Consider the following 22,852-nt stretch of genomic DNA (forward strand, 5'->3'; position numbering starts at 1 on the left):
CTGGGGAAGAGGTTGTGGGTAAAAAGAGAAAGAGAGACGGTTACCATAGATTTGCCTTTTTGCAATACAAATTAGTACACATATTTATTTTTGCTAATGTAAAGCATTAAAAGTTGTAGTCGGTGATTCTGACAAGAGGTTGATGATCAAATCACACTGGCACTGATTGTTTCCCATTTGCAGGGCCAAGACTTTACGAACACCGGAATTATTTTGAGGACACACCCTGAACAGACAGCTAGAAGACTGTGAGGAGCAAGTTGCTAAATTTGACCAAAAGTGTACCTGAACCTTTAAGTTTCTTTTTCTTTCTCTGATTCAGTGATTTTATTGACATGCACCAACAGGTCACTTTCACAGATACACTGATCAAAGCACCTGCCACAGCTTTGTCACATTAGTCCATACTTTTTTCTGGTAATTGTTCAACAACAATTATTTCCAAAGTGCGTTGTACAATTTATGTTTTTGAATTTCCACACAGTCATAATGAATCAGTAGTATTCATGTAGAAGCAGAAGACAGAGAAGGAGTAGTGACCAGACAGAGATTTCAAAGAATGCTATTTTCAGGGTTGTAATACCAAAAAAAGAACTTGAGGCCCAAATACTGGGGAGTATGTGCTGATGAGAATTTAGCCTTCAGCCACATTCACAAGGCATTGGGTAATTTATCCCGATTTCATGAAAGATGTTGTAAGAGAAAAGCAAGTTTCTTTGTGGTTGATGCAGCAATCTGTCTTTATTCCAGTAAAGGGTAGCATTGAAGCACGTGGAACATACTCCGGATTCAGCGGTGCAGATCTAAACAACAAGCATATCCAACTCTAGCTATTAGGGATTTGCATCTCCATCACTGAAGACGATGCGATACATATCTCGATACACTGCCAACGATCCGATACATTAAAGATACATAAAAGCAGCTACTAATGCGATACGATACACCCCTATTGCGATGCAGTGCGATTCGACACGATGCGATTCAACGAGATGCGATGCAAAAGAATATAATTCTATGCAATTTAATATGGTACATAATGATTCATTTATTTGTCAGACAACAAATCATTAACAAGGTCTCTGACAAAAGATAACGTGTATGTGTATATGTGTTTAAGTGTTTTTTAACTATACCTGGCAGTCACAACACAGTTTGCTTCATCCTAAACATGTGGATCAACTGCCTCACACACTAAATTTAACTCATTTGTCCTATTTTAAGGGTTTTCTTTAGGAATATGAGTTGATCCACATGATCAGGATGAAGCAAACTGCGCTGTGCTGTAACTATGTCACCAGCTGTGCTGAACACTCTTTCAGAGGTTACTAGCTGGCTAGCGTAAGCTAACGGTTTCGCTAGCTGGTTAGCTTGGAAGCCCTTGTTTTCTACAACACTGTAAGGCTGGATATCTTTACAAATAAAGTGGCAATACTTTGCTCAGTCTGCTTGCTAGGTGTACTGGTGGAGCTAGCCACTGTAGCCATAGCTGAATCCGAGGAGGAGGCAGACGTGTCACCATGTCGCCTCTTCAGGTGAGAACCTAAATTAGTCGTGCTGCCTGTACTTTATGGCAGCACGACATATTTTGCAGATTGCATGGGTCTTATCGAATTTCCCATCTTTCTTCGTAAATCCAAAGTGTTGCCAAAGCTTGGATTTATTACAAGTTCTAGGGACGTCTAACTCTAACCGCCATGGTAACACTCTCACGGACACGCCTCCAACTCGCGCGAAACTTGGCAGAGAGACTTCACGAGAGACGGCCACTGACAGCTGGAGATGAAAGCGCGCTTAGGAAATAGTTAGAGAGGAGGAATCTACAGTGAGGAAAATAAGTATTTGAACCCCTGCCGATTTAGCAAGTTTGGCCACTTGCAAAGAAATGTGTGATCTATAATTGCAATGGTAGGTGTATTTTAACAGTGAGAAATAGAATATCAACAAAAAAATCCAGAAAACTGCATTTTATAACTTTTATGACTTGTATTTGATGCAGAAAATAAGTATTTGAACCCCCAAGCAAACAGCAAGAATTCTGGCTCCCAATGACCAGTTATGTGCCAAGAAGCACACAGATTAGTCCTCATTAGGCCTAACAAGGTACACCTGATCTCAACTGGTGACGTGTATAAAAGAAACCTGTCCAAAGAATCATACTTCACACCTTCAACCTCACCACCATGGGCAAGATCAAAGAGTTGACCAAGGACGTCAGAGATAAGATTGTAGACCTGCACAAGGCTGGAATGGGTTACAAAACCATCGGCAAGCAGCTTGGTGAGAAGCAGACAACTATTGGTGCGATTATTCGTTAATGGAAGCAACACCAAACAACTGTCAATCGCTCTAGGTCTGGGGCTCCATGCAAGATATCCCCTCGTGCGGTATCAGTGATCATCCAAAAGGTGCTGAATAACCCCAGAACTACACAGGGGGAGCTTGTGAATGATCTCAAGGCAGCTGGGACCACAGTCACCAAGAAAACCATTGGCAACACACTACGCCGTAATGGTTTGAAGTACTGCAGCACTCGCAAGGTCCCCCTGCTCAAGGAAGCACATGTACAGGGCCGTCTGAAGTTTGCCAATGAACACTTGAATGATTCTAAGGAGGATTGGGAGACAGGATGTGGTCAGATGAGACCAAAATCAAGCTCTTTGGCATCAACTGGACTTGCCATGTTTGGAGGGGGAAGAATGCTGAATATGACACCATCCCCACCGTCAAGCATGGAGGTGGAAACATTATGCTTTGGGGCTGTTTCTCTGCCAAGGGTACCGGACGACTCCACTGCATCGAGGGGACTATGGATGGGGCCATGTAACGTGGAATATTGGGCTTAAACCTCATTCCCTCCCATTGAAAACGCAACCTTAAGGATTTGGAGAGGATCTGCAAAGAGGAGTGGACCAAAATCCCTCCTGAGATGTGTGTAAACCTGGTGACCAACTACAAGAAAAGTCTGACGTCTGTGCTTGCCAACAAGGGTTATTCCACCAAGTACTAAGTCATGTTTTGCTAGGGGTTCAAATACTTATTTTCTGCATCAAATGCAAATTAAGTCATAAATGTTATAAAATGCAGTTTTCTGGATTTATTTGTTGATATTCTCACTGTTAAAATACACCTACTATTACAATTATAGATCACACATTTCTTTGCAAGTGGTCAAACTTGCGAAATCGGCAGGGGTTCAAATACTTACAGTGCCCTCCACAATTATTGGCACCCCTAGTGTTTTGGGGAATGTTTTGGGGAAAAATATTTAATGTCAACAGTTTTTTTTTCTTTCAGTAATTTTACTTCAATGAAAAGGTAAGATTTTTGTGAATATTTATAGTGAAAGACCAAGAGGATAAACAGCAAAGACATATTTTTTTATAGCCTGTTTTGCTCATATTCACTAGGGGTGCCAATAATTGTGGAGGGCACTGTATTTTCCCCACTGTATCTAAATATAAAATGATTGGTCACAAATCATTGGTCACGTCTCTAAATATTAAATGGTGTTCGCCTACACACGATTCTATATAAAAACAACAGATTATACAGATGCAAAAATGTTAGAAACGATGCATCGCGATTCATCCCACATTGTATCCGGTGCACACTTTTTTGATCCGGGCCATCGCATCGTGAGCTTTTAAAAGAAGGCCACTGCTATATCATATGGAACACTTACTTACTTACTTACCTGCATCCCCTTTTCAGTGCAATATTTTCCATTTCCAGTGGGTATTACTGAGCCATTCACAAACACTGACAAGTAACTGGGAGAAAATCAGTTTCAGAAGAGTTTTCTAATTGATGTTGTGCTTTACAGAACTGGAACACAGAGAACCACTTTAACCCCTTTTGATTGAGTCTTCTTTTACAACAGCCGCATGTTGTACCCAGGATCCGTAAAGGCCCTACTTCATAGTACAACATTGCGCATGTGCCTTCATACTAGCGAAAAGTCAAACAGACAGCACATCAATCTCAACAGTTTTACAAACTTCTGTGACCCAGCAACTCCAGTTTGGGCATTTCTTCAGCTGTGTTGATGTGTCTTGCAAGATATGTTGAAATGGAGGGACACAGACCTGAGAGATTATTCACTCCTTCACTGATCTTCTACTCTACTCTACCATTACTCTAGAATCTAGTATGGCAACAAATCTCTTCACCTGCTCACTGTTAAGAGATTCTGCCTATTTTGGCTACAGGCCAACCGCTCCAGGGAAGTGTGTGTGTGTGTGTGTGTGTGTGTGTGTGTGGGGGGGGGGGGGGTTGTTAGAAAGATAACTGGCTACAAACAGTCAAGCACTGCCGTTGAGGGGATCCTGGAATGTGCAAACAAGCTGAACCAATTTTAATAGGTTTGACCTCCCAACCCCCATGAACTCAGCAGGGCAGACTGGGTCCCCACCCATCACCAACACCAGTGCCCCCATTCACACCTAGTACGGCAATCTAGACTAATTAATTTGCAGTTCCACATTGGTGGAACATGCTGCCTAGCCATACCAGAGCAGGGGCGTCCCTCTCTACCTTCAAGAAGCTCTTGAAAACCCAACTCTTCATAGAGCACTTCCCTTCCTAACTTGCACGTCTACTAGTACTTAACTTAAATATCATAATTGTCATTAGCCTATTATTGTTTTTTGCCATTATATTACTGACAATACGATGTATGAAAGTATTGTTTTTAGGAGGCTAAATTAGAAAAAGGAAACATGACAGACTAGCTTTAGTAGTTCTTTTCATGCCAGCTACAACCCACACATAACATGGCTGCAAGCTAAAGAACTACAATCCTTATGAGGAGTAGCCCTAAGGTTATCACACAAGGTTGAAATACAAACCTGTACCTTTAACACTTGGGAAACCAAGGCCTGTTAGACTCTTTTAGGTAGTTTGACATGCTTCAATGCTTTGTATATTTCACCTCACTAAAAACATGGATGCAAAAGTGGCATATATGATTATGTTCTAGAAGACCTCAGCAATAATAACATATGGTAATGTAGTAAAATATTTGTTTATTTCAATCAAATGTAAACATACCCCTTCCAAAAATCTACTTTCAACTACTGTTACCCTCAGGGATAACTGGTGTTTAACATCAACCTTAAAATGTTCTGCTTCCATGGCTAATAAAAGCATCAACATTAATGCACCTGATATTTGCTGTGTATGTTCAGAACAAAGGATGGTTTGTCTACAGTGTGTATTTCCTGATGTGTTTTGAGATTTGATCTACACCTACAGCTCTTCATCAATTCAATTCTGATCTATCAGTCTTCTAAATGCCAAGGAAAGATATTTTTAGTGTGTAAAATAGTGTTTTTAATATTATTATTAAATAATATTTTATTTATCATTGACAGTCATGTGGTATTCTGTCTCAATACGTGGCAGGAGTGCAGATACTGGGAGGTAAGATGTACGCATTGTTTCACCCACTTCTCTTTTTATTTTTGTAAAAAATGTCTTGTTCTTGAGAAGTAGTTCCCCCTGATGTTGCTATGTTTATTACATTCTGTCAGGAAAAGTAATTCATACTCCATTACCCCATTACTACAGTGAGTGCAGAGTTTTCTCAAGGAGTTTTGTCGAGGTAGCCATGTTTGTTTGTGTTTACCCTTTTCAATGACAATGATATGTTCCCTCCCCCGTCCTCTTTCTTTCTTCCCCCATCTCTGACCCTCAACACTCATCTTTGAGGTGTAGATAATCTTCATATGAGGCGCTATTTAGGCCATATATCTAGAAAGCTTGCAGAAACACTACTGCTGCTTGTCGATTACATATTTTACACCCCCACATACACATACTTGAAAAAAACTCACTTTAATTTTTTTGTTTTTATTGAATTCATGTTTCAATCTCTACCCTAACAAATGTTTCAAATGTGAAGGAATAAACTTTTATCAGGTACATCACACGTTGTTTTAAAACTCATCTAATCAAAAATATTTCAGTAAGTGATACTCAATCAGGTATTAGCAGGGCAGCACATCATTTGAATGGATCCTCTGGTGACTCTTGAGATTACACATATGGCTAAAGGCCTTTCCACACTGAGAACACTGATGTGGCTTTTCTCCAGTATGGATCCTCTGGTGTGTTTTAAGATTACACATAAGGCTAAAGGTTTTTCCACACTGAGAACACTGATGTGGCTTTTCTCCAGTATGGATCCTCTGGTGTTTTTCGAGGACAGCCATTCGGCTAAAGGCCTTTCCACACTGACAACACTGATAAGGCCTTTCTCCAGTATGGATCCTCTGGTGTGTTTTAAGATTATCCATACGGCTGAAGGTTTTTCCACAATGAGAACATTGATAAGGCCTTTCCCCAGTGTGGATCTTCTGGTGTGACTTGAGGTCAGATATGAAATTAAAGGCCTTTCCACACTGAGAACACTGATGTGGCGTTTCCCCAGTATGGAACCTCTGGTGTTTCTTGAGATCACACATTTGTTTAAAGGCCTTTCCACACTGAGAACACTGGTGTGGCTTTTCCCCAGCATGGATCATCTGGTGTGTCCTAAGATGAGACATGTGGCTAAAGGTCTTTCCACACGGATAACACTGATAAGGCCTTTCCCCAGTATGGATCCTCTGGGGTTCCTTGAGGCTAGATATGTAATTAATGTTCTCTCCACACTGAGAACACTGAACTGGCTTTTCTCCGGTATGTTTCATCATATGTACCGTTAGGTGTGACAGGTTGTGACATCTGTTTCTTTTTTCCTCAGTGTTCCCTTTGTTGTTAGATTGGATCCTTTGAATGTCTCCTGTAAGATCATTTTTAAAAGTTCAGAAATATATTCACTCTTCTACTCTATCTGGGATGCAATTTCTACAATACAGATACATTTGATTTACACATACTATACAGTGGGGAAAATAAGTATTTGAACCCCTGCCGATTTCGCAAGTTTGGCCACTTGCAAAGAAATGTGTGATCTATAATTGTAATGGTAGGTGTATTTTAACAGTGAGAATTAGAATATCAACAAACAAATCCAGAAAACTGCATTTTATAACATTTATGACTTAATTTGCATTTGATGCAGAAAATAAGTATTTGAACCCCCAAGCAAACAGCAAGAATTCTGGCTCCCAATGACCAGTTATGTGCCCAAGAAGCACACAGATTAGTCCTCATTAGGCCTAACTCCTTTGTGACGTCGGCGCCGGAGATATGGCTGCCGTAGCTCAGTGTCCTCCTCAACTCTACACTTTTTTTCATCTTTATAATGTTATTTTCACATCTATTAACAACGTGTCAAGCGCTAATCACGTACGACAGAGAGGCTTTACTGAATATCAGGCTGAATTTACAAACTACAAACGCATCTTGGGACTTTCACTCCGTTGGTTACCAGAGTTGTTTACCTGGCTGTTTACCCTGGATACCAGTGAAAAGACGCCGGCGGGGGAAACGGGGGAGACGAGCCGGGATCCTGGTGAAATTAAGGAAACGACAGCACCGTCCTCCGCTTCCTAGTATCCTACTTGCTAACGTCCAGTCACTTGACAACAAACTGGATGAATTAAGAGCCAGGTTGGCATTTCAACGGGATATTAAGGACTGCAATGCATTTGTATTTACGGAGACATGGCTGGACCCCTCAATTTCAGACTCTGCCATCCTACCCGGTGGCCTCTCCATTCATCGGCAGGACAGAACAGTTGATTCGGGCAAGAATAGAGGAGGTGGTGTGTGTATCCTGATTAACAACCAGTGGTGTGTGGATGCGCAAAAAACATTGTCGGGCTGCTCACCTGACCTCGACCATCTAATGGTCAAGTGCAGACCATTTTATCTGCCCAGGGAATTCTCTGCAGTTGTTTTGGTCGCTGTTTACGTTCCACCCCAAGCTGACATCAAACGGGCTATGGATGAACTGTATGAAATCATCGATCGGCAGGAAACTCTACACCCAGAGGCTGCATTCATTGTGGCAGGCGACTTCAACAAAGCCAACCTCAGGAAAGTTTTACCGAAGTATCACCAACACGTTAACTTTCCAACTCGAGGTGAAAACATCCTGGATCACGCCTACTCGCCGTACAGTCATGCGTACAAAGCCCGCCCCCGCCCTGCCTTCGGCAAATCGGATCATTCCTCTGTTCTCCTACTACCATGCTATAGGCAGAAGCTGAAACGTGAAAAGCCTGTGATTCGCTCAATACAGCGCTGGACAGAGCAGTCAGATGAGGCACTATGTGACTGTTTTCAAACAACAGACTGGGGAATTTTTCGGGATGCCGCTGTTAACATCCATGAATACACTGAATTTGTATTAGGCTATATATGCAAGTGCATTGATGACGTTGTACAGCGAATGAACGTCAGAACTTTTCCAAACCAGAAGCCATGGGTGAATGGAGAAGTGTCTTCAGCACTCAAAGCCCGTACAGCAGCCTATCATTCTGGAGACCCATGTGAGTACAAAATAGCCCGATATGAACTCAGAAAAACCATCAAGCTGGCAAAGAGACAGTACAGAGAGAAAGTGGAGTCTTACTACACAGGATCCAACACCAGAGACATGTGGAGTGGGTTGAAGACTATCACTGATTATAAAGGAAAGAGCCATCAAGCAGAGGTCTCTGTTTCTCTTACAGAAGAGCTGAACACCTTTTATGCTCGATTTGAGTCTCACACCAGGTCAGAGGTACTGCTGGAGCAAGACAGCTGCCCTCTCCAGGTATCTGTGACTGATGTGTGCAAGTCATTCAGGAGAGTGAATGTGCATAAAGCTCCAGGACCTGACAACATCCCTGGCTGTGTTCTCAAGGCCTGCGCTCCTGAACTGGCAGAGGTGTTCAGTGACATCTTTAACCTCTCCCTGTCCCAGTCTGTCGTCCCCAATAGCTTCAAGAGGGCCACCATCATCCCAGTCCCTAAGAAACCATCAGTGAGCTGTCTCAATGATTACCGCCCTGTCGCACTCACCTCTGTTGTGATGAAATGCTTTGAGAGGTTAGTCAAAGACCACATTACATCCTGCCTGTCACCTGCATTAGACCCACTCCAGTTTGCATATAGGCCGAACAGGTCTACAGATGATGCTGTAGCTTTGGCCTTGAACACTGCTCTCTCTCACCTGGATCAGAACAACACGTACGTGCGGATGCTCTTCATTGACTTCAGCTCCGCCTTCAACACCATAGTACCATCCAGGCTCATCATGAAACTACAGGACCTGAACATCAGTCCCTCCATGTGCAGCTGGATATTGAACTTCCTGACAGACAGGCCACAGGCAGTACGGCTAGGTAACATCACCTCAACCAGTCTAACACTCAGCACTGGTGCCCCACAGGGTTGTGTGTTAAGCCCACTGTTGTACTCCCTGTTCACCTATGATTGTGCAACCACTAACAGCTCCAACACCATCATTAAGTTTGCTGATGACACCACCATTATCGGCTGCATCAAGAATGGTGATGAGTCTGCCTACAGAGCAGAGGTGGCCACAATGACATTCTGGTGTCAGGATAACAGCCTGCTGCTTAATGTAGCAAAAACCAAGGAGTTGATAGTGGACTACAGGCGGCTGCAGGGAGAACATGCACCCACTCACATCGGGGGCACAGCTGTGGAGAGAGTCAAAAGTTTCAGATTTCTTGGTATCAATATCAGCGAGGATCTGAGCTGGACACACCATATTGGTGTGGTTACAAGGACAGCGAAACAGAGGCTCTTTTTTCTGCGGCGACTACGGAAATTTGGCATGGACTGCACTGTACTGACCAATTTTTACCGCTGCACCATTGAGAGCATACTGACTGGTGGAATTACAACATGGTTTGGCAACAGCACTGCCCAGGACAGGAAGACACTACAAAGAGTGGTCAAATCTGCACAGCGTATTACAAGGACTGCATTGCCATCCATTCAGGACCTTTACAGCCAGCGCTGCAGGAGGAAGGCCAAGCGGATCATTTCTGACCCTAGTCATCCCTGCCACAGTCTTTTCTCCCTCCTGCCTTCTGGAAGGCGATACAAGAGTATAAGGTCCCGTACCAGCAGATACAGGGATAGTTTTTACCCACATGCCATCAGGATGCTGAACTGTCCTTGAAATATCTTTTTGCACTACAATTTTTTTTCTCTTTTTCCTACCCTTTTTCTCCATTCTCCAGTATTTATTTATTTATTTATGCTGGATACTCCATTCTCCATTTATTTATTCTCTAAGTTGAACGGACATTGAGCACAAAGAATTTCATTACTGATAAATGCTGTTTATGAGTAAATGATAATAAACTTGAACTTGAACAAGGTACACCTGATCTCAACTGGTGACGTGTATAAAAGAAACCTGTCCAAAGAATCATACTTCACACCTTCAACCTCACCACCATGGGCAAGACCAAAGAGTTGACCAAGGACGTCAGAGATAAGATTGTAGACCTGCACAAGGCTGGAATGGGTTACAAAACCATCGGCAAGCAGCTTGGTGAGAAGCAGACAACTATTGGTGCGATTATTCGTAAATGGAAGCAACACCAAACAACTGTCCATCGCTCTACAGTAGGTCTGGGGCTCCATGCAAGATATCCCCTCGTGCGGTATCGGTGATCGAGGGGACTATGGATGGGGCCATGTAATGTGGAATATTGGGCTTGAACCTCATTCCCCCATTCCCTACCATTGAAAACGCAACCTTAAGGATTTGGAGAGGATCTGCAAAGAGGAGTGGACCAAAATCCCTCCTGAGATGTGTGTAAACCTGGTGACCAACTACAAGAAAAGTCTGACGTCTGTGCTTGCCAACAAGGGTTATTCCACCAAGTACTAAGTCATGTTTTGCTAGGGGTTCAAATACTTATTTTCTGCATCAAATGCAAATTAAGTCATAAATGCAGTTTTCTGGATTTTTTTTGTTGATATTTTGTTTCTCACTGTTAAAATACACCTACTATTACAATTATAGATCACACATTTCTTTGCAAGTGGCCAAACTTGCGAAATCGGCAGGGGTTCAAATACTTATTTTCCCCACTGTATATAGGTTATTTGCTAGAAATGTACTGCAATTGGAAGTGACTTAGGATAAAAGTGTCTACCTAGAGACTACATGTAAATGCAAACAGAGATCCAAACACATGAATTACAGAGCTAGAGAAAAAAATTATGGCAGACTCTTTCTCTCTTTTGAATATACAGACTGCAGATAGTATCCCATAAGTAAGGTATCTCCACAGTATCTCTGTTCTCTAAATAGGTCCCGCATTGTGAAGCACAAGTTAGCCAAAAATTCTCAAAAATGCAAGTATTGTTACTATACATAACACATTACGATGAACAAGCAACTTACTTGTAGGAGAAGAGACATAGTGACCATATTCACTTAAATCAAATTCTTCTTCATCTTTAATTTCCATTGGTGAATACGTTTTTTCTTTCAAGGTCATGGTTGGTGGCGTGTACATTTCAGTCTTGCATTCACATTCCAGTCCACGCTTTTCTTCCACTGTCTGAATTGCAGACAAATACTCAAATTCTTCTTCTTTTATCTCCTTCTTCACTGACATGAGCTGTTGTGATGTTTCCGTAACTCCAGACATTTCTGACTTTAGTTCTGTTTTGGAAACAGAAACTTGGTCAAACTATCCTTAAATGCAACGATATAGTGAAACATCTGCAAAGAAAAAACTACGGTATAGCTGTACTGCTGGTGAATTATACATACAGTACATTTTCCATTTTTTTAAATGTGAGTTCATTAATCTGACTCTGTGGTGTTAACATAATGCTTCTTCTGTCTGACTTATTAGCTTCCTGGATTCAAACCTAGCCAATCAGCTGTAGGAGCTTTTGGAATGCAAACTTGCATGACAAAGGATTATGGGCAGGTCTATGAGCACCGTTTACACGTCTGATGGTCCTCGGGTGGGCATGGCCATAAATCAACCTGCTGAGACTACACAAAGGAGTGTAGTAGGGGGGTGGGGTGGATGTGTGAACTGAACGGTAATGGAGATGATGTACCTTACTTTAAGATTGTAACACTAGTAAATACAACTTACATGAATAAAAAAGGCTTTCTCTTTGGCAGGCCTCCAACTAAACCTTGCCCAGCGTCGGAAATACACGAGGGCAAAACTGCCCCTAAGAAATATAATTTTGCCCCTGATATCACTAGGAGAGGGGCAAAAAATGCCCCCATAATTTCGTCTAATAATAATTTAATCAACTTGTCAAAAACGTCGTAGCCTATATGACCCGGTCCAGTTGCCATAAAATGTTTTAGATTTTCGCCTTGACTGATGTTGAGTGTGCGTGAAGAACCGAACGTTCTAACAAAAATTATAAATGGAGCGCTTCTTAATCAGACCTGTGACTGCGAGTGTGAGGAGAAATGAGGATCAGCAAACACAGTCTCCGTCACCATCTCAGGTTCCAAAAGATACAATTTTCATTCGAAAAATGGAAGCTAGATTGGCTTGGGGTGGAGGATGACGACAACGAGAAAAAGACGCAAATTATTTTCAAGGCATGTCGGATTTGTGGACAACGAGTTGCCAAATCGTTGTCAATCCAGCACAGTCACACTGACTTCATCAAGGGGAGCGAAAACATAAAGAAATACAAGGCCTTTTGTCACCAGGCGCCAAGCAACACGCCATCGCCTACGGTGAATGATAACTAGTAATAATATATTTTTTTATTATTTAGTTCGGTTTAGCTAGTTAAACGTCAGCTAGTTAAATGTCAGTTAGCTAGCGTTAGCTAGCTCTGATAGTGCGTTAGCTACAAAGGCTTGCTTGCAAGCTAGCTAACTAGTCCTAACTGTATTTCCTGTACTATGGTAGGTACATGATTAAAGGTAACAACAAAATCAATAAATATAATAAGTTATTATTATAAAAAAGAAAGACAAAACTTATAATTGTTAATAGTTGTTTAAAAAAATTTAATAATAACAATAACTAACCACAAAGAAATAAGAATGCAATTTAATATGATTGTCTAATTTATGTTTTCTGTAAGAAAATACTTTGAATTTGTAGAGTACTGCTTAATAGTCTTATTATTGCCTTTTGATGACAATCTCCATATACTCTAAGCCTAAAATAAGTATGTTTATTATTTTGAACATAGTTAAATGTTATTTCACAAGTTTCAAAAAGTGCCCCCAATTTTATTCTAAATGCCCCTGGATTTCAGTCAGTGGGGGCAAAAATTGCCCCCTAAAAAATATGTACATTTCCTACCCTGACCTTGCCTGTACATCTATTGTGACTGACATAGAAATAGTTTATTTACTCACAATTCTCTCAGAGATGCTTGCTGATTTGATCTTGTACTGCACCTTTATGTTTATACAATAGGAAACACACCTGGGGAAGAGGTTGCAAGTAAAAAGAGAAAGAGAGAAGGTGACCATGAATTTACTTTTGTGAAATACAATTTTGTACACATGTTTATTTTTGCTAAATGCCTGCGTTAAAAGTTGTAGTCTGTGATTCTGGCAAGAGGTTGATGATATTTTGAGTTCAACAGCCAATTATACCACGCCCCTCCCTTTCATGATCCTGAAGCAATATGTTGAAAAGCTAGAATTATTCATGGCTTGGTCCGAGGCACTGATTGTTTCCCATTTGCAGGGCCAAGACTATAAGAACACTTGATGGCAGGATAATTCAGCAATGACTGAATCCCTGAGCAAGGTTTAAATACAATAGTGAATGAGTCCATTGAGTGTCAGGTGTGCCAGTAGCAGAACCCACAGGGAACCAGGAAGAGAAGAGTCCAGGCAAAAACACAGAGCGACCTGATGGAGGGCAAACCCCACATGCAGTGTTACAAAGAAGCTGAGTTACAAAGAAGCTGAGAATGGAAAACCCGGCTCAGGGCCTTGAGGAGCCAGCCCAAACTGTGACATGGTCTTTTCTTCACATGAACATATACAGTACCATCAGAATGAATCTGGAGATGATACCAAAACGAATTTCCTATAAAACATGTATCAGAAAGTGGATAATTGTTGCATCGTGTCCCTTAAATAAATAAATCTATTCCACCCGTTTAATGTAAAAAATAATTTAAACAATTCTCATTATAACTAGTTGGGAAAGGTTTACATGTAGGCCTAAGTACATTTTCTAAACTGAGATTCACCACATTTTGTTCATGTGGAACCAATGTGCTTAAAAAGTCTACGGAAGCTTGTTTTTTGCAACCATATCAACTCAGGCATTTCACAAACAGGAGGCTTACTGGTTCCACCTGCATTCCTTTGATGTTGACCCATCGTCCTCTTGTGGAAGCACAACCAGAGGAAGTTTAATATGTGGATCTCTTGCCATTGGGATGTCTAAAACTGCCTGCAAAAGATCATTAATGGGTTGTAGCAAATATTCTGGGTAGCTTAAGATGAGTTTGCTCATGCTGCAGCTGCTGGTGCTTGGATTGTTCGGATTAAGGTGCCTTATTCCAGTGACAGTGCTGTACATATCAACAAGTCTGTTTGGAATTTGACCATGTGATAGAGAAATGTAATGAGGACATTGTTATTGTATTTTAGACTGCTTGCTTATCCTGTGTGCTGAGGCCTACAGGAGGCCTACTCTCTTGCTGAGGCAAACCACCTGTTTTTGTATTGATAGTCATGCATACCGCTCTTCTCTCAAGGACATATTCTGAGATCACTGTTGTAACTTCTGTAGCGAATGGACGGAGAATACCTCCCTTTGTCTGTCATGAAACCTGTTTTTTATACTCACATATCACACTGGGGGCGACAGTGGTACAGGAAGTAGAGAAGTCGTTTAGTAATCAGAAGGTTACTAGTTCGATTCCCTGTCGAAGTGTCCTTGAGCAAGACACTGTGGGAAATTGATACAATCCTTCCTGAAGTAATAGGAGTAAAAGTTTGATATCAATGAAATAGCCCAACTTCTGCCACAAATGGTGTCTTACGCTAACAAGAGAGGTCCACACCCTGGCGCCGCTTTAACACCTCAGCGACGGCCATCAATTATAGAATGGGTACCGGAGGAGAACCAGGGTCTGAAAGCCATCTTGATCGCGCGGCCATCGAAACGCAATCAGCAGGTCTATTGTTAGAAGGACACGCTGATCTTCCAAACAGACAAATGGTCGCCAGAATCTTATTCACAAGGAGAACTCCCTAGAACTTCATTAGTATGCATTAAAACCACAGATATAATTATTATACAGAGGGTAAACCAAGCCATCCCCTTTTCTCTATGAGTTTGTAAATATTCATGAATTGATTGTATATAAGTGTGGTGTTTTACGTTGTTACGGTATTCATTCTGACGCCGTTGAATCCGAAGTATTTCGTGTACTCTGCTACTGCGCATTATTGGATTAAAGCTTGAATCTTATTTGGACCTCGAGGACTCCTTCATTTCTTACAACACTGAACCCCAAATTGCTCCTGATGTGCAGTGTGCCATCAGTGTAAATGTAAAAAATGTGTATACATCCTTGTAAGTCGCTTTGGATAAAAGCGTCTGCTAAATGACTAAATGTAAACATATAGGCTGGCTGTGCCCAGCTTTTCTTTGGAGTCTGCTCATAACCTTTGGTTGTAACACACTTCCTCTTTTGCAAAAGATAAAGTACTGATTTAATTCTGATTGCTGGTCTCGGTCTCATTAATATTAACGTCTTGATATTAATTTATCTAACACCATGCTTAATGTGGACACCATGCAACAAAGGAGTAAATAGTAGCTTTAAATCTATTATATCTAAATAAACTCTATCTCTTGTTCCATCCAAAACAGCAAAAAACATCGGGGTCATTATTGATGACCAACTGACCTTTACGGACCACATTGCCTCTGTCTCCAGGTCGTGCCGCTTTGCGCTATACAACATCCAACCGAAAAGGGCACACGTCACCCCGCTACTCATTGAGCTCCACTGGCTGCCGGTAGCTGCTCGCATTAAGTTCAAGTCACTTATGCTTGCCTACAGAGTGCTTGCTGGTTCTGCTCCCACCTACCAAAATGCTCTTGTAAGGGCAAATGTTACACCCAGGACGCTGCGCTCGTCTAGTGAGCGTCATTTGGCACAGCCGTCTGTGCAAGCACGGCAATCCAGACTATTCTCATTTGTAGTTCCACGTTGGTAGAACGAACTGCCTAGTACTACCAGAGCAGGGGCCTCCCTTCCTAAACTGGCACCTTGACTAGTGCTTAACTTGCACTTCAGCAGTTACATTCATGCACTTATTTTTCTTTCTATGTCGTTTTTCTATTTTCTTATGTAAAGTAGTATTTATTGCTCTTAGCTTTACTTATCTCCCTTGTACGTCGCTTTGGACAAAAGCGTCTGCTAAATGACTAAATGTAAATGTATTAGCATTTATATGGCCCTACCTGGCTATAGCCCTTGGTCAAGACCTCCCCTTTGACCTCCAGACACACCCACCCCCTCCCATAACTTTATGTCTTGTTTCATATGTTAATTCTACGTTATAAATGTAATGTGCATTTCTGTAATAAAATGACCGTGCTGTGCCGAGGTAACTGTGTATCAGAATAAACATATTATTTCGCTAAACCGTCTTCCACAAGTCTCTTAACCTGATCAAGCTTACTAGAACCAAGAAACAGACCTTGGCGTTTTCATCAGGGAATTCGCCGAAGAACAGCATACTCTTTCAGTAGGGAGCACATATTTGTAAACAAAAACTACAAAACAGTTTACATTGCAAGAACCATACTTAAGAACAAACTAAACTTGGTTTTTGAAAGTTATGTGCCATCAACAACCAGAGGCATTTAACAATCAAAAATTTGGTCAAGCAGAGAACCATGCGGACGTTTCTCCTCAGTTAACCCATTGTTAAAGAGGGCTCCCAAGGCACAGACATGAACAAAGGCACCACAAGACCCCCAACGATTTAGCTATATTACCCCAGAATCAGTTTTTACCATAGTGACTGGTTTAAACTTCTTGAGCAATTGTTAAAAAAAAATTATACAGGGCCCTTCAACTTTGAACAACTTTTTGAACCTTCAACATTTTCAGACTTTCAGTTTATCAATAGCTTATACGAGACACATTGACATTCAATACAAATATGATTTTGACCAAACCTGGACTATGTTTGTGAGGGCATTTACGGCCATCTGATCACATACCACTGGTACCCTTTCAACACTGTGCTCAGAGGTATGTTTTGTTTATATATTTATACTGGCAAGATACTGTGGAAAACCTTGCATCATCAACTCAACTGGTCATTCCAGTAATTCTCAGCTGGTGTGTTCCAAAGCGGTGTAAACCTCACAAGCTGAATCCTTAATTTTTTCTTTCCTATTCCCATACATCCACAGATAGCAAGTGTTATATAATATTAACTTGTTTGCATTATTTATGTTAGTTGAATCATTACTGGTTTTAAGGTTTGTAATTACAGCATTTTCTAATGATCCTAATGTATCAATATGTCCATGTGTGTCAGAGTTTGAAAGTTTATAAATTCAATAAAACACAAAATATGATTGCCAAATGTTTCATGACTCATTCTAATCTAACTTTAAATAGAAATTAGTTTGAGTGTTTATATAAAAAAAAGCTCTCTGTATTAATGTGGGTTTTACTTGATAGTTAGAGTTGATTGCTAATTGCAAGTTACCCTTGTTATCGTTATTCATGGTAAACCTGCTATGCTACTTACATCAAGTGAAGATTATATTTATTTGCTTGTGTGTGCAATTAGTTAGCTGGCAGCATAACTGTTTTTATAATAAATATTGTGCTGGTTGGTCCTAGGCCACGCTTCAGCTCTTTCTGGTGCAGCACGTTCAATCACTGTTTTCCCCTACCATAGAAATCGAACTGAATGTGTAACAGCGCACCGCAAGTTTTGTTATTTTGGTTTAATTTGAACTTTAAATAGAAATAGAGTTTGAGTGTTTATATGAAAAAAAAGCTCTCTGTACAAATGTGGGTTTTACTTGATAGTTAGACTTTTTGTTTTAAATAGTTTCCCATCACCCCAAGAGCCCCTTGCAGCTCTCTGATGCCCCCTTGTGGGCCCTGACTCCCCTGTTGACAACCACTGATTTAGAGTGAGCAAATTTAGTTTGTGAGCGAATCACAGACACAGATTCAGTCAGGTTAGGCCAGCAACTTACTTGTTGGGAAGCTGGAATGTGAAAGGGTACACATGCCTTCCAGGTCCATGATCGACAGCCCCTGTTAAAGTGAGATACATTATCAAGAACCACAAAGAACAAACTCTATTGATAACATAAATTAATGTTATGACTCTACAAAACTCAGTTGATTAGCTTTCTTATTTACCACTACAGCATACCCAAGCTACAGCAAGCTACCATAAATCCTAACCGATTAACTAGATAATAATAAGATAATTGTACAAGGTACATTCATTCTTATTTCAATAAGAAAGACTGCATACTAATACATTACCATAAGGATGTAGGCTCTCCTTCAGTAAGTTGGAAAATATTTTTCTTTATCAGGATACTAGCCTACTGTGGTCTAATAGTATTGTTCACTCCTCACATTCGCTTTACCCTTTGCCTTGACGGTGAGTGACTGGATCCTCGTTGGACTTGAAACCACTGCAGTAACTCGTCCACTTATGTAATCCCCTTTGGAGAAAGTATTGCGTTCATTGATTGCGTCGAAATCAACAGAAATGAGCAAAACATGCTTGTGGCTTTGTAATAATAAGCCTTTGTATGTTAAACTGATCTCTACAGAATGGCAAAAGCGTGTGCCCTCTCATTTTGCTGGCACCAATGAAACAGTACAACTTCAATTAGCAGTGGAAGATTTCTAGATATATTGTTAGCCCTATAAGAGCTACAGATTTGTGTTACCAAGAGAGAAGACGTCAGAAGATAACCACGAAGAGTACTCTCGTGACTTTTCAGTGTACCAGGCTAAATGGATTCTTTCGCTAACTATCAGCAACTTCTTCTTCTTCTTCTGTAGAGTTTTATGGCGGTTTACAAGCTACGTGTATTACCGCCATCTACTGGACTGAGGTGCAGTTCATTGGGGATCTTTAAAGAAAATTGAATCAAATAAAATATAAAAATAAAATATAACAAAACCAGTATAACCAAATATTATCAGCAACTTGAACCAAGGAAACAACTATAGCGATTCGCCAGGAACAGCAGATTCGCCAGTAACAGCAGACTTTTTAAGTACAAAAATGGTTTATTTATGTCGAAAAGCCAAATGTGTAATCTTTTTTTATTTAGATGTACCTCACTGTTATTTTTTATTGATAAAATATAAATGTGGTCGTGCTGCCCAAAGCAAACTACATCTCCCAGCTTACCTGCCTCTGAACAGCCCCTCTCAGCTGCGTGCCTTACCTGACGCTGTCTGCTGCCCAAAGCAAACTACATCTCCCAGCTCAGCTGCCTCTAAACTGCCCCTCTCAGCTGTGTGGCGTACCTGACGTTGATCCTTTCAATATTGCAACTGCGAAATTCACCGGCATCGCCTCGCTGGAAGAATTGTTTGGCGTCCACGTTGCTGCTCGTATTCCTCCTGTTGATTATTAGCTTCCACAATCAGCTAGTTTCGCTTCCTTCACAGTAGGCTACAGACATCGGTTCGTGCCGGTAGCATTCACCATCTAAGCCAGTAACCTACATTCCGGCAGCCGGCTCCTTAATCTCCCACTGCCACACTGGACTGGGGAACCTTCCTGGTATGAATCTTTTACATTCTCATGTTGGCTATTACTCAAATGTGCAGTTAGCTTGTATGTACAGTCTATCTACAGCAGTGGCCATGACCATACACATGATATGAGTAGCCTACTATACACTGTACTCTTATCATGTGTATGGTCATTTATATGGTGATGTATACACTTATTGTGTGTTATACTGTATTCTATTGCTGTTTATTGTCGTTTGGTGCTATTTATGGATTATCTGGTATGCCTATTGCAATTTACTATGTATCTCCGACACTAGGCTGTTAATTGCTAATTGCAAGTTACTATGTAACTCAGACGTTATTTATGGTAAACCTGCTATGATACTTACATCAATTGAAGATTCTATGCCTATTTGCTTATGTGTGCAATTAGTTAGCCGGCAGGATAACTGTTTTTATAATAAATATTGTGCTGGTTGGTCCTAGGCCGCGCTTCAGCTCTTTCTGGTGCAGCGCGTTCAATCGCTGTTTTCCCCTACCATAGAAATTGAACTGAATGTGTAACAGCGCACCCCAAATTTTGTTATTGTGGTTTAATTTGCAATCCGTGTGTAACCGGCAGAATTACCGTCCTGTCTCCCAGCAGCCACCGTAGCTTCTGTCCAGGTCTGCCACGGCCCCAAGTAGCACTCAGTGGCTCTTCATTCATTAGCCAAAGTACTACAGGCTCACCAGGTAGTATAATGTAGGTCTCTGGGTTTCCACATTCTTGCTCCCCGTTCTATTGATGCGGAAAGGTCTACTGGAGATGGACAACATTGGTTACATTCTGTGAAGCAAAGACATAGCTGAAGGTCCACCCCCAGGATATTTTGGTTTGAGTAGATGTTATTTCCTGCATTCTAGTGGATTTTTGGGTCGTATGCTAAAGATGTGCAATACCTGAACTTATTCTGATTCATGTTCATCTGATCATGACTTGTAGGGCCTTCTAGACTTGAGCTGAACATTCAACCAGAAAACTATTGTTGTGCCTCAATGACTGTCTATGTACCACAATATAGCCTAATTAATAGACCTGTGTTTAAGATTTGACCAAGGTAGGTTGATTGACATTTTGATTACAATGGTATTCAACTAATTCTTAACTGAAACCTAACCTATATTGTTAATAATTTAATTCTTAAGAGCACTTAATGATTTATGTTTAGCAAAAAATTACGAGATTAGTTAGGGAGAAATATTTTTCATTATTCAAAGCCTCCCACAACACGTTCCATCAAACAAAAAAGTGCAACAAATAAAGTGCTTAAAGTGCTTAAACAGTAGCCTTTTTAAGCAATACAATGGATCAACACATGACAAAAATAACTAAAAATGAGGTATCAGATGCAGATCAGAAGCTGTTTAGTCATTGTCTAAGATCTGTGGGCAAGGTTGTACTGGCCTGTGGCCTTCTTGGAGGCCTTGATGACCTCTGAGGGGGGCTCCCATCTGAAGCGGGGCTCCAAGTTGGCCATCTTTATGGCCATTATTGAGGACAGGGTGCCATCCAATGCCAGGCTATTTCTGGTCTTAGTTTTGTTCAGTCCCACAACTGGAAACACCCTCTCAGCATCTGCATTCGAATGGGGCAACACCAGGACCAGCTTGGCGACGGCAGCAAGCCTCTCAAATTCTTTGGCTCCTGTCACCTATGGAAAATGAACCAAGAACAAAATGGAAAAACATAGATAGATAGATAGATGCTTTATTAATCCAGAGGGAAATTTAGGTATACATTTTGTTTTGATTAATACGTTCAGATACAACATGCATAGTTTGCATCATGTATGACACAATATATGCATGCATCAATAAAAGCAACAGATGTAGCCAAGCCACACCTGCCAAAAAGAAAGACAAAAAAAAGTGTATACCTTATGTTTCTGTGTTGCCATTCCAGCCCAGAAGCTTTCCATCTCAGTTTCGTCCTGAAGGGACGGAGATGGGGGAACCTATTTATGAAAGTAGAGTTACAGGTTGTTAAGTTATAGGTATATTGTCATCAACCAGCAGCAGTTTATACACATCTTTGAGGAAAAAACATATACGAATAACTCATGTGCAGTTTTGGAGTGAAGACATCTGCTGAGATAGGTGCTAATTATACTGTAGCACAATAATTTCCAATGGTTAGGGATTTGCAGCTCAAGTGAGTAGGTTAACGTTGTAGACTAGAGTTCACTAGCTAGTTATAGCAGGCTGAGCTACTGAGTAGGGTAGCATACCCACAGGATCAAGGAACTGGCATGATAAAAGAGAGCCACGACATCTATGATTTAACCATTTTGTTTATTTTACTATTTTAAACTTCATTGGCTATACCTTTATATCCAGCAGCTGATTATGGCAGCTTTCGCCAGCTTGGGTCGGACAGTCGCTCCCAGTCTGTTTAGTAGACGTTATCACTGTCTGTCTGCACGCTTGCGAGGCTCGCTCACTCACTCACGACCAAACAGAGCCGTGCGCTTGACACCACAGTCTCAAACGGGCGGGATTCCTGTGCTACTCGAGACTATTTTTTTTCTAACTCTAAAAATTAAACAAAATAAGTTCACTAAATAGGTTGTTGTGCATTTGACGATCTCAAAATCATAAAAATATATATATTTTTATTTTTGGGGGGGTCTCCAGCCCTCCCAAAAATAGGGCTAGATACGCCACTGGTTGGGAGATGCCAGGAAGCCCTATTTTCAGTGTTTGTTCGGTCAGTGATACATAAAGGTAACATGATACAATGTTGACTTGCGCATGATAAATTCCAGACATGCTTATTATGTATCATGTACATAATAGATGTTACATTTTGGTTTCTTCCTTCAGGAAGATTTGTCCACTGCTGCTTTGCTTTACTATACATTTAGTTTAATTTCAGCTTTTGCCTTTTGTAGTTTTTGTTGTTTGCTGATGTATTTGTTTGTTTGACCGATAGGTGCGGTACTGGCTGCCCCAGCGTTCTTCCCTAGTTAGAGTAAGCCTTCTCAAAAGCTTGAACTCTGCCTGGTTTTAGCCAGTTAGGCTTAACCCCAACTCCTCTTCCCCTTTCCTCTCCAGGACAACGGAGAGTGTTGCAACTGTCTACGGGACAGGTCGCTGGATCTGACTCCTCCTCTTTGCGCACTGCATGCCGTATTGAGAGTGGTAACGTGCACCTCAC

General features: G+C 41.1%; 1 protein-coding gene across 18 annotated transcripts in view; it reads right to left on the minus strand.

Moving 5' to 3' along the window:
* The window catches only part of LOC116220255 (zinc finger protein 664-like), a 90,263-nt gene extending 69,735 nt beyond the window's left edge, over positions 1–20,528 (minus strand). For 7 of the 18 annotated variants that reach the window (XR_006152352.1, XR_006152351.1, XM_042707556.1 and 4 more), the window contains exons 1-5: positions 20,282–20,528; positions 19,441–19,536; positions 18,532–18,620; positions 18,138–18,198; positions 11,330–11,593 (exon numbers count right to left, since the gene is read on the minus strand). Coding sequence is in view for 10 of the 18 variants with exons in the window: in XM_042707556.1 (XP_042563490.1) it covers positions 11,330–11,593; positions 18,138–18,198; positions 18,532–18,620; positions 19,441–19,486 (460 nt within the window). In the remaining 8 variants the exon portion in view is untranslated. Of the gene's footprint in view, positions 1–5,850; positions 6,788–11,329; positions 11,594–13,285; positions 13,356–18,137; positions 18,199–18,435; positions 18,874–19,440; positions 19,537–20,281 lie in introns of those variants that run through there. The other 11 variants (XR_006152353.1, XR_004163508.2, XR_004163509.2 and 8 more) reach the window with 7 other exon arrangements.
* Between the last annotated feature and the right edge of the window lie 2,324 nt (positions 20,529–22,852).

Source organism: Clupea harengus, chromosome 4 (genome assembly GCF_900700415.2).
Source record: "Clupea harengus chromosome 4, Ch_v2.0.2, whole genome shotgun sequence".
In the NCBI taxonomy this organism is placed as follows: Eukaryota; Metazoa; Chordata; class Actinopteri; order Clupeiformes; family Clupeidae; genus Clupea; species Clupea harengus.